General features: G+C 40.7%; 3 protein-coding genes across 4 annotated transcripts in view; all 3 read right to left on the reverse strand.

Moving 5' to 3' along the window:
- Window positions 1-215: 215 nt before the first annotated feature.
- mknk1 (MAPK interacting serine/threonine kinase 1) lies at window positions 216-7,095 on the reverse strand. Its single transcript, XM_032526369.1, has 14 exons — window positions 6,976-7,095; window positions 6,278-6,325; window positions 5,687-5,789; window positions 5,466-5,564; window positions 5,280-5,377; window positions 4,947-5,026; window positions 4,780-4,853; window positions 4,574-4,678; window positions 4,415-4,470; window positions 4,221-4,316; window positions 3,876-4,070; window positions 3,240-3,404; window positions 2,602-2,645; window positions 216-2,285 (listed from the first exon to the last, which is right to left on the reverse strand). The coding sequence occupies exons 2-14, from the start codon at window positions 6,314-6,316 to the stop codon at window positions 2,066-2,068; spliced, it is 1,374 nt and encodes a 457-aa protein (XP_032382260.1). The 5' UTR covers window positions 6,317-6,325; window positions 6,976-7,095; the 3' UTR covers window positions 216-2,065.
- A 560-nt stretch (window positions 7,096-7,655) lies between these two features.
- On the reverse strand, window positions 7,656-12,979 carry mob3c (MOB kinase activator 3C). Of its 2 annotated transcripts, none has more exons than XM_032526376.1 (4): window positions 12,688-12,979; window positions 10,487-10,921; window positions 8,950-9,152; window positions 7,656-8,101 (listed from the first exon to the last, which is right to left on the reverse strand). In XM_032526376.1, exons 2-4 carry the CDS (start codon window positions 10,902-10,904, stop codon window positions 8,072-8,074), a joined length of 651 nt encoding a protein of 216 aa, XP_032382267.1. In that variant the 5' UTR covers window positions 10,905-10,921; window positions 12,688-12,979; the 3' UTR covers window positions 7,656-8,071. The 2 variants fall into 2 exon arrangements, with proteins under 2 accessions (XP_032382267.1, XP_032382266.1); XM_032526375.1 differs by having other exon boundaries at window positions 10,487-11,080.
- A 61-nt stretch (window positions 12,980-13,040) lies between these two features.
- Window positions 13,041-15,894, reverse strand: part of zfyve9b (zinc finger, FYVE domain containing 9b) — a 29,585-nt gene continuing 26,731 nt past the window's right edge. The window contains exon 17 of the mRNA XM_032526368.1: window positions 13,041-13,093. The gene's annotated coding sequence lies outside the window, so the exon portion shown is untranslated. The remainder of the gene's footprint in view (window positions 13,094-15,894) is intronic.

Below are 15,894 nucleotides of genomic sequence, written 5' to 3' on the forward strand. Positions count from 1 at the left end.
GGATTTTCCTAATTCTTTTTAATTAAGACATTAAGCTAAATTTCCAAGATTCTTTTTATTACTTTCTTTTTTTTTTTAAATCGACTTTAGCATGGGTGTGTAAACTTTCTCAAGCCAATGTATGGAAGAGAAACTAATTTGCTCAGTACAGCTGAATGATATCTTGCATTAATTAAAGGCATAAAGAGTAAATGATGCTATGTATGTAACACCCATTAGACAGGAGCTGTTAAGGATCTTTTTATTGAGGACACAGCATACCAGAGAAAATATGCTCCACACTGAGAGCTTTATGCATTAGACCCCATAAGAGCTTTGACAATTTTCAATGGGAGTCCATAATTGCACACAAATTACTGTATCTCATTTGATGCCATTACATAATGATGGGGGTGGGGGGGGGGGGGGAACAAACAAGTCCTTTTATGATTTATAATGGGAGAGAGGGCTGAAACGTAGCAAGTGGTTGTATACTAATGTGTGTATTCGCTCTGAGCAAATCTCTGACAATTCCTTCCATCCTATGAAGGACCTTTGTTGCTATAGGGATGGGGTGTCCATGGCAACAGTGTGAAATCAGGGGATGTGTCATTAAGCGGGAAACACATTAAGTTGATAGGGTTAGGGAAAACAGAGGTGATACACTACCATCGGTGACCTCGTTCAAACACAGACAGGGTCCATAATGAGAAACAAAAACAAAAACAAAATCTTTAAAAAAAATTAAATAAATAAAAAGATCAAAAGGAACTTGATGGACTTAAGAAGTCTTAGCACGGTTAGCCCATCATATTTCCCTTGGCACATTCAGAGCCAGTCACAGACACTACAAAACTACACAACATACAAATACTTGTATAAAAATAAATCCCTTTCAACCCGTTTGGAAACCTCTATCTTACTACAAAGTGTAACATTGCTATTCATAAAACCTCTTTAGGTCGTACTAGCTACATACAACCAAAACCATTTCTGCAAAATCCAAGTCATTCAGACTAAAAAGACTGACCTATCAAATCAATAAGACAACTAGAAACCAAGTCTTTTTGGGATGGTGTAACATTGGTACAGTAACAAACGTGCAAAGACATGGTGCAAAACAAAAGGTAATGTGATAAAAAAAAGTTGTTAAAACCTCTTGAAAGATAATTACTGTAGGTGTGGATTTCACATTGTTAGACCAAACTGATTATTTGCGATGTAATATTCTCCCTTTCAGATAAACTAGAGTAAGGGATTTATTTTAAAGTACATCAGTGCTACAGGTAACTTGTGTTGAAGTGAAAGCTAGAATTGGAAGGAAACACAAAACTATTTGATCAAAGGGTCTCCTCTAACTTAAACATCCATTCACATTCTTGCACTTTCTGGAAGTTTAACGTAGCGTCGGCAAGAATTACTTTAAAGGATAGAATGGAGAAAAGCCCATTGCCAGAGGTGAACAGTCTCCTCTAAGTGTAGTCCAGTTTTATCATTTAAACCACGTACATCCACACACTTCAAAATCACATACACCAACATGCTTGAAAAAAAGCAAATATAAAAGATAACTCTTCCCTTTTCCTCCAGCAACTGAGAAACATTTACATAAAATATTAACCAATTCACAGTTGGACAACAAGATAAATAAAAGCTATCAAACCGAGATAATATTGCATTAGGACAGCAACAGCTGCTGAACCCACGTAATGCTGTGTTGATCATGATATGTACCGTTTAGATATTCAATATAAACTGCTGGCATTAAGAGGTTTCTGCTGTATTGGGGTGATTATAAAGATTAAAATCATTGGATAGGAAATAGACAAATCTGTTAAGACTAAGGAAACCCAAAGCTATTCTCAAATGAAATCAGCTGTTGTTTAAAACATAGGCAGCTTAAAACGTTTCCTGGACAAATCTCAGGAAAACTATGTTTTCAATTAGGAGGCGGTAGCCGACGATTAACTGTCCCCTTGGTGTTTAAACTCTCTCTAGGTGATAAGATTACTGGCCAGGGGAAAAAGCTTCAACACCAAGAACAGTTAGTCTCCTCTGATACTGTGTGGCCACACGCACACATCCTTTAGGCTGTGAGGTCATCCGAAGCGGGTGCGAAGTCCGTGGTGCGCATGGCGTTGGACTGCGCCCGTCTGCGGGCCAGTCTTGAGTTGGAAGGAGGAGAAAGCCTCATGGAGCAGACGATGGCTCCGACATCTTCATGCTGCTCGTCGTGCTGGGACAGCTGCCGGTTAAAGGCGATGGCTTCTGCTGCAAACTGGGTCAGGTCCTTAGTGCTGCTGTTCCTGAAACAAGACAGGAGGCAGAAGAGAGACACGTTTTACCTTTGTAATGTCTATACATTCCCATGGCACAATGTGGTTTTCCTGCCTCTTCTTACTCCACACACAGGCTCCACTGTCCTATCAAAATCTAATGTGATGATTGCAAAATCATCACATTACATGTGGTTGTGATGATTGCTTTTAGCTGACTATACTTCTCTGTAGAGAATTTTAATTGTATTAAATAATTATTGTATTAAATAATAAAATTTTGTTTAAAGCACCTTAAGAACTGCGTGAATAAATTTGACTCAACATTCGAGGCTGCCTGTCATACCTCTGTAGAATACGAGGAGTTGGAAGACCTCTCTCTGGAGCGTTCTGTAAAAAAATAAAATAAAACAATGGTTAATTTAAAATCAATTTGCAAAAAATAGCAGCGAACGAGCGATACAGTGGTGTTGTATCAGACAACATTAGGGTACCAAGTACAAAAGAGGTATTCTCAGGGTGAGATTTGTGAAAAAGAAAATGCAATCATGAAATCCGTCTTCAATGCCATGGATAGTGCCACTCAACCAGGCATGCCAAAACACTTATATAATAATATTCAATGTAAAAAAAAGCTGGGGAGCGGAGTTCATTTCCCAGCGAAAACAAAATACTTTCACCCATGAAACGCGTGTTTGTTCCTTAGGAGTGTTTTAATCCCAAACGCGATCTTTTTCCTAAACTTGACCAGTCGTTTACATCTCAAAACTTAACTGTTGTCAATTTTTTTCCGGCTAAACTACATTACCATGGCCCCTGAAGGGGCCATCCTCTGGCGGTGCCTGTAGCCGGCTTACAGTCACCTAGGTTAGGTTAAAATACTTGTATTAGGTATGTAACATGTGGTCTATTGGTAAGGTAGCATTGACCACAATGAGGGGGGGGGGGGGGGGGGGGGGAAATACGTAATGTAACAATACCTACCCCCTGCACCCAAGGGTGCTTGAGGACCTGAGCAGCACTGAGGCGCAGAGTTGCGTCCCGAACCAACAGCTTGGATATGAGGTCTTTGGCCCCCTCTGTGATGTGATCCCAGTCCTTGTCTGGAAATTCATACTTGCCCTGCTGGATGCTCTCAAACAGGTGACTCTGAAGACAGGATATGACACAAGTTGCTGTAAAACCGTTCAGCGGTCGGTGGTTTTGTTATGCAGTGGTAGTGAAGCAGAATGACAACATTCTCCGTGCTGACAATTGAAACAGCATTAGAGTGTCTGTAAGTGTGTCTGATGGTGACAAAATGCTCTAGAGGAGAGATTCAACATTAAACCCCGGACTTAGATAATAATCAGGTGATAACAGAGGAAAACAATTCATGTCCACAATTACAGACGCAGTCACACCTAAATCCCTTTATTGTTCAATCATCATTCTATACAGTCACACACACTTTTTGTTCCTAATGGTTAAAAGAATGCACTTAGATTAGATATCACGAAAGCAAGAGGCACACGAACTACGCAACTCATTCCCATAACAAGTTCACAACTTCAAATGTCTTGTTTCTCTGACCAACAGTTTAAAACTGAGCAAAGACAGCGGCTGATTGGGCGGACATACCTGGCAGGTTCTGCAGGTTTCTCCCCGGTCCCAGCCACAGTCGGTGCCACAGTGGCCTGTGAAGGGGGGGCTACCGCTCAGAAGGATGTAGAGGATGACCCCGAGACTCCATAGGTCACAGCGTTTGTCATAAAACGAGGCCTCATCAGTAAACACCTCCACTACCTCTGGAGCCATGTACTCTGCTGAGCCACACTGGGAAGGGGTAAAAAGAAAAATAAAGCACATGGGAAGAGTTACAAAACAATTAGATTCGTTCAGTTTGAGTGAGTGAGTGAGTGAGTGAGTGAGTGAGTGAGTGAGTGAGTGAGTGTGTGTGTGTTAAATTCAAAACTAGAATACTACCGGTGTGGTGAGCTCTGGAGTTGTTATGGGCGTACAGGCACTGCTAAGCTTCACTCCACTTCCCAAGTCAAAATCACAGATCTTTACTGGGGACACCTGAGTAGAAATATGGGAGAAAACCCATTAGACTGTTATGCTTCTAGAAAACAACTAATGTCCTTTTGAAAGCTTCCTGTCCTTTAAAAGTTACTTACCCGATCGGTGCCTTCACAAAGGATGTTCTCCAGCTTAAGGTCTCTATGAGCAATGCCTGCAAAAAAGCAGAGGAATGAATTAATGAATAAATAAATAAATAAAATCCATAGTTATTCTGTGTGGACATCCATAGGATAGCGGTTTGGCTGTGGACTTACCTTTAGTGTGTAGAAAATCAAGAGCTTGGGCAATGTCCCTGACCACCTTACTGGCCTCTAGCTCATCAAAGTACTTGCGGTTCTGGATGTGCGTAAGAATGGAGCCTGAAGAAAGAGAAGCAATCAGTGTGTATTTTTAACGAGTCCACTGAAAAAGCTAAGTGTATGCAGACGGTGTAATTGTTGAGCTATTGTTTTATACTTACCGCCACGCAGCTTTTCAAAGACCAAATAAAAGCAGGAGCTGTCTTCAAAGAACTGGATCAATTCCAAAATGTTGCTGGATCAAGAGATTTCCAAATGATTAGAATATGTTTCATAATTAGTTAAAAAAGAAAAGACAAAAAAAAAGTCTTTTACAAAATGCACTCACTTGTTTCCTTGACACTGGTAGAGAGTCTCCACTTCTCGAAAGACTCTGCTGCGGCTGTGCCCTGCACTCTTTTCTATGATCTTTGAAAAACAAAACAACATATTAAACAAGTGTCACGTGTTAAAAAAAAAAGTGTCAGCATTTATGCAAACCGTTGCATGAAGTAAGCCCCAAAGGTTATCCAAAACTATTTCCACAACTGTCAAGGTTGTCCATCAAGTACAACACAAGCCAGAATTTTTTTTTTTTAACAGCATCCAACAAGCAGTATTTCCTTAATCATAATGAAAAAAAAATTCAATACTTTGTTAGATGAAATATATCCTTACTCACCTTCACAGCAAACTCCTGTCCATTCTGCAGACTTATGCATCCTTGAACTTTAGCATAAGCCCCCTGACCGAGCACCTCATCAGTCAGTTTGTACAGATCTGAAAAAAAGTGACATACATGAGCTGTGGTCGGTGTTTGTTTCATCTTTTGATGTTTGATGTCTTCCAATAATATCAGCATGGTTACCATCAAAAGTGCCTGTGGAGCTGTCTGTTGCTCTAGTTCTTTTCTTCTTCTTTCTTTTAGCTGCATCTGGGATATTCACTGGCTGGCTTTTCTCAATTTCTGTAGCAACAAAAAAAACATATGCAATCTAAACAGTCCAGACTTTGCCAGTGTGTTATTGTAGGCAGGCCCCGTTCATTTGGGTAGGTCCAGAGCGGTTCTGAATCATAGAGCTGTTGTACCTGCTGGGCCCTGTGAAAGGTGCTGTCTCTCCTCTGAAGTGACCCCATTCTCTTGAGTTCCCCCGCAGCTCTGCCCTACTTGGCCCACCGCCAGGGACTTCTCCTGTAACACAGAGAAGGAGCCGAATCGGAGGGGGGGGGGGGGGAGGGAGGGGAAAGAGCAAAGAGCAGCCAGAGCAAGATCAGGTGGTGTTACAGTGGAGAAACCACAAGAAGGATCACATAATTCTTTGTTCTTAGTGTTCAATTGTGACCAATTTAAATTGCCCCCCTGTGTGCAGCAGGCTAACATATCATTAACAAAACCTTTTTTTGCAAACTACTATTGCAACCTAGCTGATCTTACATCACCCTCTGGCAACGTGCCAAAACAGTGGCCTGATGAGAATACAGGAAGCACCATGACAGGCCTCATCACCCTGGACATTACCAGAGGCATGACTCATGGGAAATGATGAAACTTCTACATTGCTGTATAGATAACCCTGACAGTTAGTAGACTACTTTCTACCAGCTAGGTGGTATTTAACACAACACGTTTCAGCAAGTTAAAGGTTTTGAAATCCCCAGTATTAACAGTTCAGATCTTACCTGCAGAGACAACTCCGTCATTATGCTCTGCCTCACCATATCTGCCAACTGAGAGTAACAAATACTGAGTTAGTCTGGAAAAGACTACCTCGACAGAGAACACGCCATTAAAAGTGGTCGGAAGTTAAAGAATTTGCAATAAAAAAAGTAAAAACTATATTAACCACCCCACGGTAAAACTGACATGTACCAAAACTGTTTCCTCTTTCTTAGACTCTCTTCTGTTAAATTTTGTTTTGGTCTGTTCGCGGTTGAGTAACAGAAGCCGCAGAAGTAAGTTTAGCTCTAATAACCAGCCTTACATCAGCTCAAAGGTGTAGCAGATATGGATCCTTAGCTAATCCTAGCTAAATATTTGCAATAGGTCCTTCTCGTTAGCAACTCTCAGCCTACACAGCCACATCGTTACTTTTCATTAGCACGGTTGCTTCACACATCTAGGCAATGTTACCAAGACGAAGCAATGTCACGTTCTAACAGATAAACCAGAACATTAGGAAAGCTAAAGTTAGCGTTTAGCTACTGTTGACTGCATATTCCGATGTTATTGTCGTTAGCTAAGCTACCCCGAACTAGCTAACAAGTACCCCTAGCTAGCTTGTCCTAACGATTAACGTCTATTCGCATAACGTTCGTATTTAAATACCGGTCAGGTCTCGTTAAAACGAAAAAACATAAACACAATAATTCCTTCAAACCTGCACTCTGTGTCCAAAACCAGCCAAATCCCCTCTGTCAAAGCCTCTCACAGCTGATGTAAGCGTCCATCGCTAGCTCCATCAGTCAAACAGTCAGTGACGCGCAAGGCGGGAAAAACAGATCAACAGACGTGTACCCCGCCCCTTTCTGCATACCTCCTTCTCCCATTGGTCGACAACATGGCAACCGTGACGACACGTAACGTCACTTGGCTTGTTGCCCCGTCACACCCATAATACAGTCTACAGTTACACCCCACTCCACGTATTGGGGATTTTTTTTGTGCATGATGACATGGTTTATTTACAGATGCGGATGTTGACAGGTCAGCAGGACCGTAGAAGAAGTAGCCCATTTGCATACAGTCTATGAAAATACGGCTGACGACACATATATACAATGTTTCATCATTATTATTTGTTAGTTTACAGCGTTAGTCATCCTTGTCTTTATTTATCTGGTGAAATATGTCTTCGTCTGTGTTGGTTTTGGCCTTAACCAAACCTCTAAAGCAAATACTGTATATGATTAAAAAGATATATAAGTAGCCTCGTTGTCTTTTGTCTTTTCACTTATATCATACAGTGTTGACTTTTATAACGAAAACAAATTCATGAGCCAATGTTTTCTGTGCAAATGTTTGTGACGCAGTGCAAAAACACATTTGCAATAGAATTGATCATTTTTAGGCTGCATTTTTATATTCAAACTATGAAAAACTTCAAATAAAATACAAACTTTCATTCAACAAACAAGACTCATAACTGTGTATTAAAAAAAGATCCAACATAAACATACATGCACAGGAGGAAAAGAAAAAACATGAACACAGGAGCTGTATTGTAAAACAACACAAAGTCCTATAATGATGGCTTCAAGCACCACAGTTACTGTAAGTAAAATCCTCTGTGAGGGCACAGAGCCACCATCTGAAGAAGTGTGGTAAGTTAGTGGACCTTCCCAGTTGTGCTTAGAAAACCACTCATACAACTTTATATAAAGTTGTTCTTTGTTTTGAGTGTTTTGAAGCCAATGATTTCTCACGGGGCTCAGATAATGTCAAAATGTAAACTCCTTTTGTCCGTGTGGTTTTGTTTAACTGCAAATCTTCTCTGTCATCTCTTTCTGTAGGAAAAGAAAACAATGGACATGTTTAACACATCAAATTCATATTGTAAGAGGAGATGAATGACTTTTAAGAAGTGCAACTTTTAAAATGAAAGACATTATCTCTCATCATGAGACATTCTTGTTCCTTTAGGACCAACAACAACAAAAAAATGGCCTTGGGTAATAAAGGTGAGACAATAAAATAGAGTCTGTTTACAAGATTAATCTTTTCTACAGTGTGTTGACATAATTGTTGCATCCCTGTTTCACTTTACGAAGGGAACTACACAGCCCGGGCTTCATAATGGGGATAAGTAAAGCCTTTTATTGACGCTTAGAGCACCCTTTTCCATCTGGTCAAGCGTGATGGATGTCCCTTTGTTGGATGAAGCAACAACTACACAAACTCTGCCTCATTACTGCACAAAGTCAGTAACTTCTCTAATGAGAGATGGTGCTTCAAACCAAACCATTTTCTATAAAGCAGTTAACGAGGGTCACTCTCACTCATGATTGAAAATTGGGGGAAAGCGAATGCTGATTCCATTCCCAGTGTCAAATGGAAAATGATTGTTATCTTAGGGAGAAGTAAGTAGTCTGTGCGGCTTCCAAGGAAAAAAAACGCTGTAATTTTCTTTGCGCTACATGTGAAAACACCCTGACATGAGGACAGAACTCAACCTCACCAAGCATGCTGCATAATAAGGTTATAGATTGCAGGAGGACTAATATTTTATGCAAGACTGACAGTTATGAGAGCAATACTGACAACCCTCTTAACACAAAACATCCATTTGATCTTCTTTCTCATGCTCCCCGTCGGCCATCTCACACATCTGAGAGCTATCGAGCTATTGTCTCACCAGAGGCTCGAGTTCAGAGTGATCAATGAGGTTGAACTCTGAGATGAAGTAGTAGTAGTGCTTGTAGCAGGTATTGATGTGGGCCTCTGCACCCATGCTGCAGATGCTGTCAAAGTGATGGATGTAAACATGCACAAACACCCTGAAGAGACGGCTCAGGATCTTCTTGCACACCTGCTGGAAGTTCTTGGGAAAAGGTACACCTAGTGTGAAGAAAAAACGAGAAACGTGTTACAGACTTTAATAGACTTCCAACTGAGAAATTGTTTGATTAAATCTATCATAAAAAATGTAATTATTGTCTTTATTGAAACCCATCATTTAGCACATGTAATATCCTGTAAGCAATACTTTTTCTCCTCAACAGCATCAATCGTTGAGTGCTAGTCAGTAGCTTAATGAAAAACCAAATTGCATGGACAATTTATGAGAAGTGATGAGAAGTCATTCCGAGCACAGCCTCTTTTTAGGTACTGGTTTGATAAAAGTGGACATAAAAGAGAAATTATATGACCTGTTACTTTATACTGTATTCCACCTTTATTTAAAATTGTTTAACAAGACAATTCTTACATGAGGCCCCAGTCAGTTTTATAAGTGCCTCAGTGTCTTTTTTTCTGCAGTTACTGTGGATGAGCTCTGTCAATTTAATGAAATATAAATTATGATTTGGTTAAAAAAAGAAAGAAAAGAAAACAAGAACGTTTGTTTAGGAGGAAAATGAACAAACAAAATACGATTACAAATTGGTTTCAGCCTAAAATTTAGTACATTTACTGCCACTATAACAAACAATATAGGAAGATGTGTGAATACATAGAACAACTAGAAGTGCACTCTGAGAGCGCAGACCTCCGCCAAGGCATGCCCTATCTCACAATGCTAATGCAATGTGAATTCTTTTTCAGATTATTCCAATGCCACAAAATGCAGAACAAACTGTCTTGCAATGTTAAACAAAAGTCAAATATAATCTGTGTGTCTGCCCTGTGATTTGAATCCGCTCCAAAATATATAATGGGTCCTTGCCTGGCCCATCTTACACCCATCCACCAAGTTTCATAAAAAAATGGGGCCAGTTTTTCTGTAACCCTGCTGACAGACAAACAAACCAACAAACAAATGGTCATAGAGACAAAACCCATTCACACCTGTATGTTTTTATTTCACATGACTTGCATGTCTATGGACTGTAGGAAACCAGCGCTACCAGAGGTCACTCCTGCCAAATCCACACAGAGAGGCCCCTGATTCTCTCCTCTAATAAATGTTTGCTGTCAAATCTGGTGCTGAGATAAAATACCACCACCATCACCTATTCAATCTCCCCGAAATGTCAACTTCATTGTTTAATTAACCTCTGCTGGAACATTTTCATCCCCTTTTAAATATTAATGAAGGGGAACAGCATTGCACCACCAGGCTGACACTTCAGCATTGACGCAGCACAACGTCACTGTTGGCAGCAATCAATCATGTATTAGGTTACACACTCAATAGTAGTTCTGATGCCTTCATTTGTAGACTCCTCACACACCTACTCTGGTGGGGAAGATGTCCTCATTATTGATGAGCGACTCTATCCAGTCCATCAGCAGGTTCATGTACTTGAGTGCAGGCAGCTTGGTGGGTTTCTTGTAGTCATCACCGTCCTGCCACCTGTACTCGTACCTCAGCCCCCCAGACATGATGGGACACGTGCGCTCGGAGCAGTACTCGCTCACCGTGCCGTAGATCAAGTTGATCCTGTTGAAGAAATCCACCACGTGGACCGCAATCCAGTCGTTGATGTTCTCTCCCTCCGGCAGCTGCACCACTTTCCTCAGGTCCAAGCCGGACTTGAGCGAGGCCTGGGCCTTCTTGTATAGTTCAAAGCGCTGCGTGCCCGGTTCAAATCGCTTTCTCGGCCTGAACGTTTTGTCTTTGCTGAACACTTGTCCGAGACACAACGCCATTGACTCAGCCGCGTCACCTGAGATAAGGGGAGAATAATAACAATAGAACAATAATTAGTTTTGTGTTTGATAAAGTGTCACCTTCCTGGGCAATAGAAACAGGATGGTTTCAGCTCGGAAATCAGGTCACAGGGGGTCAGCGTCTGTCATGTAAAGATTGCAGGGAGCTTGTGTTTCTGTAAAGAAGAAGAAGAAGAAGAAGAAGAAGAAGAGAAGTCAGGGGCCTAATTCATTGCCTGATCCATCCACTGTTTTAGGCCAGAATGGCCAAGAAATTGTGCATGACCAAAACATCAAAAGGTATAAATACAAAGTGTACATATCATTGACAAATTGTTCACAAAGGAGTCATATAATCCGTTTCACAAGCCAAACATTTTCAAGAACTACATCATTAAAATGACTCACGCACATACTGCATAGAAAACTGTAACTCTAAGTTTGGTGTAAAAAAGAAGAAAAAAACAGAACATGACAACTGATAAAAAAACTCAATGTCAGTTCCCCCTTCTCAGAAATGAGTCCTGGGATATGTAACACAACCAATACATCAACACATTGACAAGTGATTTGTTTTTCTTTCTTATAGCTATTAACCATCTGGCTAATAATGCACACTGATCGGGAGCATGCCCTGTTGAAGGGCTGGTTATGTGATCCAAAGCCTTTATTGTCATGGTGATAAAACATAATGTTCTCATTTGAATATTAACTACAGTAAGTGGGTTATTAAGGGAAAATAATGTGGGCAGTCCAAGGACTTCACATAATAGAAAGGGTTACATTTTATTGTAAGTTGTGTGTTTCCATTCAGAAAATTTGGAGAATTGTAGCATGTGTTGGTTTCACAGATTTGACACTGCAGTCACATTTCAGCGACTGTGGTTGCAACATGATACTATGTCCGCATTTGTGCTCCGATTTTGTACTGGCTGCCTCAACGTTTCCTGTGGTTGTTTCTCTGTGACTCAAATTAGCAGAAGTTTCAGCCTCTGCAGAATCATGTGTGCTAACGTTATGGACCCAGCACTATTACGGTGGTTTGTTGTGAACCTCTGTTGACCTCGTTTCAGAAGACTTACAATCCACAGACTCCTCGCACTGGGTTCTGTTCACTCTTATTCATCACTGATACAGTGGTGATTTCAAATGCAAGCAGCATTTGAAATATGAGAAGGGTACTTTTTCTTTCCACTAGCTTTGACAGTGTGCCTGATCACCACACACCACTGGGGGAGCATGAATGCGAACGTGGTCATGAGATAGCTCCTAATTTATCCATGACTAAAGGGCTTCTGAGGAAGGATCATAGTTACAAGTGTGTCTTTCAGTGTACTCCGTTCAGGGCTTAACAGTTCCAGCAAATCATTAAACTTTTATGACACTTTTTGTGCTGAAGAGAGTAATCCATCCATCCATCCATCTTCATCCGCTTATCCGGTGAAGAGAGTAATGGTTTGTAAAAAGAAAAATAGATAAATCAAAGAAAGAAAGAAAAGTGACTGAACGTGGGACCTAGTGACTTAAATTGTGATTACTTTACGTCTCCCGGCGTGCCTGAACAGCCTCGGACTAAAGCCTGTCTGATAACGCACTGTTGGCATGCTTTCACAGTTTTTCTGGAATTGGCCTCCACATTGCAGGCTAACACAAGTCGGCTCAAGACCAGACACATAAATGAGAAAGAAAAAGAGACAGGAACTGCAAGGAACCAGAAACAAAAGAAAGAGGGAGGTCAAAAATAATAGATTACAGAATGGAAAAAAAGCTGCCTCCACTGTACCTGGATGAAATCCTACAGCAGAGGAATGTGGTGGGAAGTTGTGGGAAGTTCAGGGAGGATTTAGGCTCCGGAGCCCTTCTCTTTAAACTCCCTGTGCAGGACAGCTCCAGCAGCTCTGCCCCCCCTCTGGCTCCTCTGGATCCTCTCCGCACTTACAGACCGAGAGGCTCCAACTTCACTCAGCAGCAGAGACAACACAGTAAAGAGAGAAAAAAGTTGTTTGGCTTCTCTTCCTGTGGATGATGTCACATCCTGATTTTGCCTTCTGGCCTCTGTGTCTGTGTGTGTGTGTGTGTGTTTGTCATTGCCTTGTGTGTGTGTGTGGTGTGTGTGTGTGTGTGTGTGTGTGTGTGTGTGTGTGTGTGTGTGTGTGTGTGTGTGTGTGGTGTGTGTGTGTGTGTGTGTCAGTGCCTGTGTGTGGGTGGGTGTGGGTGTATGTGTGGAGGACCTATAATTTGAAAGAGAAGAAGGGCTGGAAAAGGTCTTTCGAAACCCCCACCCAGCCTTCCCCGTTTTCCATTTCTTTCCTCTCTTCTCATCCTGTAGGCAGAGGAGCCAGCCCACTTGTCCCACCAAAGTCCAGCCCTCTGGTAAAGGTCCTGAGAAAACAAGCCCTCCTCTTATGCCAAATATGGGACAAAAAGAGCAGAATGATCCCACAAACATTTCTGGATGTTTGGCAGCCCATGTCCTTCTTTATTGTGTGCAGTCCCAATAATATATAATTTAAATTCTTGGCCTTTTTAAGATATTGTCATTAAACTCCGAGCTGGACCTTAAAAAGAGAAAGTGCTCATCACCAAATAAAAAACATTTAAATCATGAATACATGAGGCATGTTTGACTGAAACCATTTACTGGAGCCCTTGGGGGCAGAGTGTTCTTATGACAAACGCCCTGACATGTTAATATGGAACCCTTGTAACTTCTGGGAAAGGCCCGCCCTACAAAGCAGCTCGATTGGTTGGGATTAGGCATTGAATATTAGTCTTAAAGGTGAATGGGTGCCACTAAAATGCAGAGGACATCTGCTGTGTAATGGCACTCAACCAGCAAAAAGATGCTGTCTACACTCTTTGTAAAAGAAATCCCTCCAGAATGATGACAGTAGGATGAGATAAAGTCTCATTCAGAGAGGTATAGCTTTATTACACAATTTACATTTTCTAAGTTAAGGAGCAAAGGAATCAAAAGCCAGAAGTGCAGACACCTATGGTAGATTTGTGATGACAGCTGCCTTCCTTCCTAAGATTAAAATATGGGAACAGGGTTCAGTGTGTGTGTCCTGAACATTCCCATTGTGTTGCAGCAATCAAGCCAGTATTTGAATTGAGGTGGTGAGATTTTCAATTTTGGGGTCCTCCGTGGGGCAACAGGTAAACCACAATACAGGATTTTATTGCTTCCCTGACCTTCATTTTAAAACGCTTGATGTTGCTTGGTGGAAGAATTCAAAACCTCATCTCACACTCATGGGATTCAAGATGCATGCTATTTTAGTATTTTACTGCTAAATTTGATTGCATTTTTTCCTTTCCTTTTTTGGAACATGTAGAAAGGTTATATATGTAGGACTATCTGCTAAGAAAAACATGTGCTACAATAGGACAATTTAGCCTAAGACCAAACTGCATGATTTAAAAAAAAAATCAGTAATATATATTTATACGTACACGTACAGTATGTGAGCGTATGGGTAAATATGTATACATTTGTGTATATTTTGTTGCTTTTCTTATTCACACAATTCTAAATCTGAATCTTTGTACTATTCATAGCTTATTGGAAACATAAATAAAAAAGAAAACAGACAGAAGAAAGCATTCATAAATTGCAGTTACACAACATATCCACTTGGTGTCAATATGTTATTATGATGAGTGCTGTTTATGACACCTTCTGTAATCAGGGTTATCAGTAAATTATCATCAGAAGAATATCCTTTTTCCAGGCTAGCAAGTGGTTTTGGTTGAAATGTGGATTAAATACAGTTCAGTGCTAACTAATTTGGCATTGCATGTTTGTACTGCACAATGTCTAAATAAAGTAGCTTAAGGGCAAGTGAAAAACGGGTGATGGATTAGCCAAACCCAATTCAAAAGGTTGAAGTCTTTGAAAACAAAAAGGTAAGAGGTGTGTATTATTTTACATACAACACAGATCTAACCAAAATATATGACTTAAACATACATAATGCAAGGGTTTTCAAAACCCCCCAGTGGTGACGGCATACACAGGAAACAGACAGATAAGGCCTGCTGCTGCCCTGTGCTCTACTTGTGTGTGGTGTTATAACCGGGAAATGTGACACAAGAGGAAGTGCAACCAGCCAGGTCTTTTTCCACCTTTAACCTTGAGTCAGCATCCCACTCCCTGTCATTATTCCTCAACACCACGCTGCCTGTCCAAACAAACACTTAATGACACACTCAAGATGTGGGAATGGGGGTAAGCCTGTGTATTGTGAACAGTGAACATGTGTTGCTACTATCTAATGAAAGTAAAAGTAAAATTGGAAAAATCCATATATACTAGGCATGTTCATATCTTACATAATTGTACCAATATGAGGTACCAGACACCTTCCAAGCTTTTTACTGGCAATTGACTTTTGTCTAAGTTACCATAATGAGCGACTTTAATGTATTTTTGTGTTGAAATGTGTGTCTTATCTGTACTTTAAAGTATGTAAACAGATGACTGGTGGTGCAGGAGGACTTGTTTTTTTCTGGTTTGAAAATTCTCCTGGAAGTTTCAGGTATTTAAGAGAGTAAGACAGAGTTTACAACCATACAGGTGGATGAGTTGTGATCATGAAAGCAAAACAAGTGTCTGATGCTGTCAATACAGATCCTCCATTCCCTCTGTAAGTCTCTGTAGAGTCAGTGTGGTGACGCTCACCATCAGAAGAGCGTCACCCACAACATTGGAATGTCCATTCATCTCACTTTAACAGGCTGCGAGTGTGGTGATCACATTAGGTAATTAGATCCTTTCTTACATGTGTTAGGTAAACTGGCACATACCTGAGCAGAGGTAGGTTTACATACTTTAAAAACATCTGACTGCCGTTGACTGACAGACATGATCAAGCAAATCTTTATCTTCACTGGGGATCAGATTTAGTCATTCATTGCTTTGAAGCCTGAATAAAATTGTTGTATAAATGATCTTGCTTTTTTTTTTTTTATATCTGAATAAATCTGA

The sequence above is a fragment of the Etheostoma spectabile genome, chromosome 9 (assembly GCF_008692095.1).
Source record: "Etheostoma spectabile isolate EspeVRDwgs_2016 chromosome 9, UIUC_Espe_1.0, whole genome shotgun sequence".
NCBI lineage: Eukaryota > Metazoa > Chordata > Actinopteri > Perciformes > Percidae > Etheostoma > Etheostoma spectabile.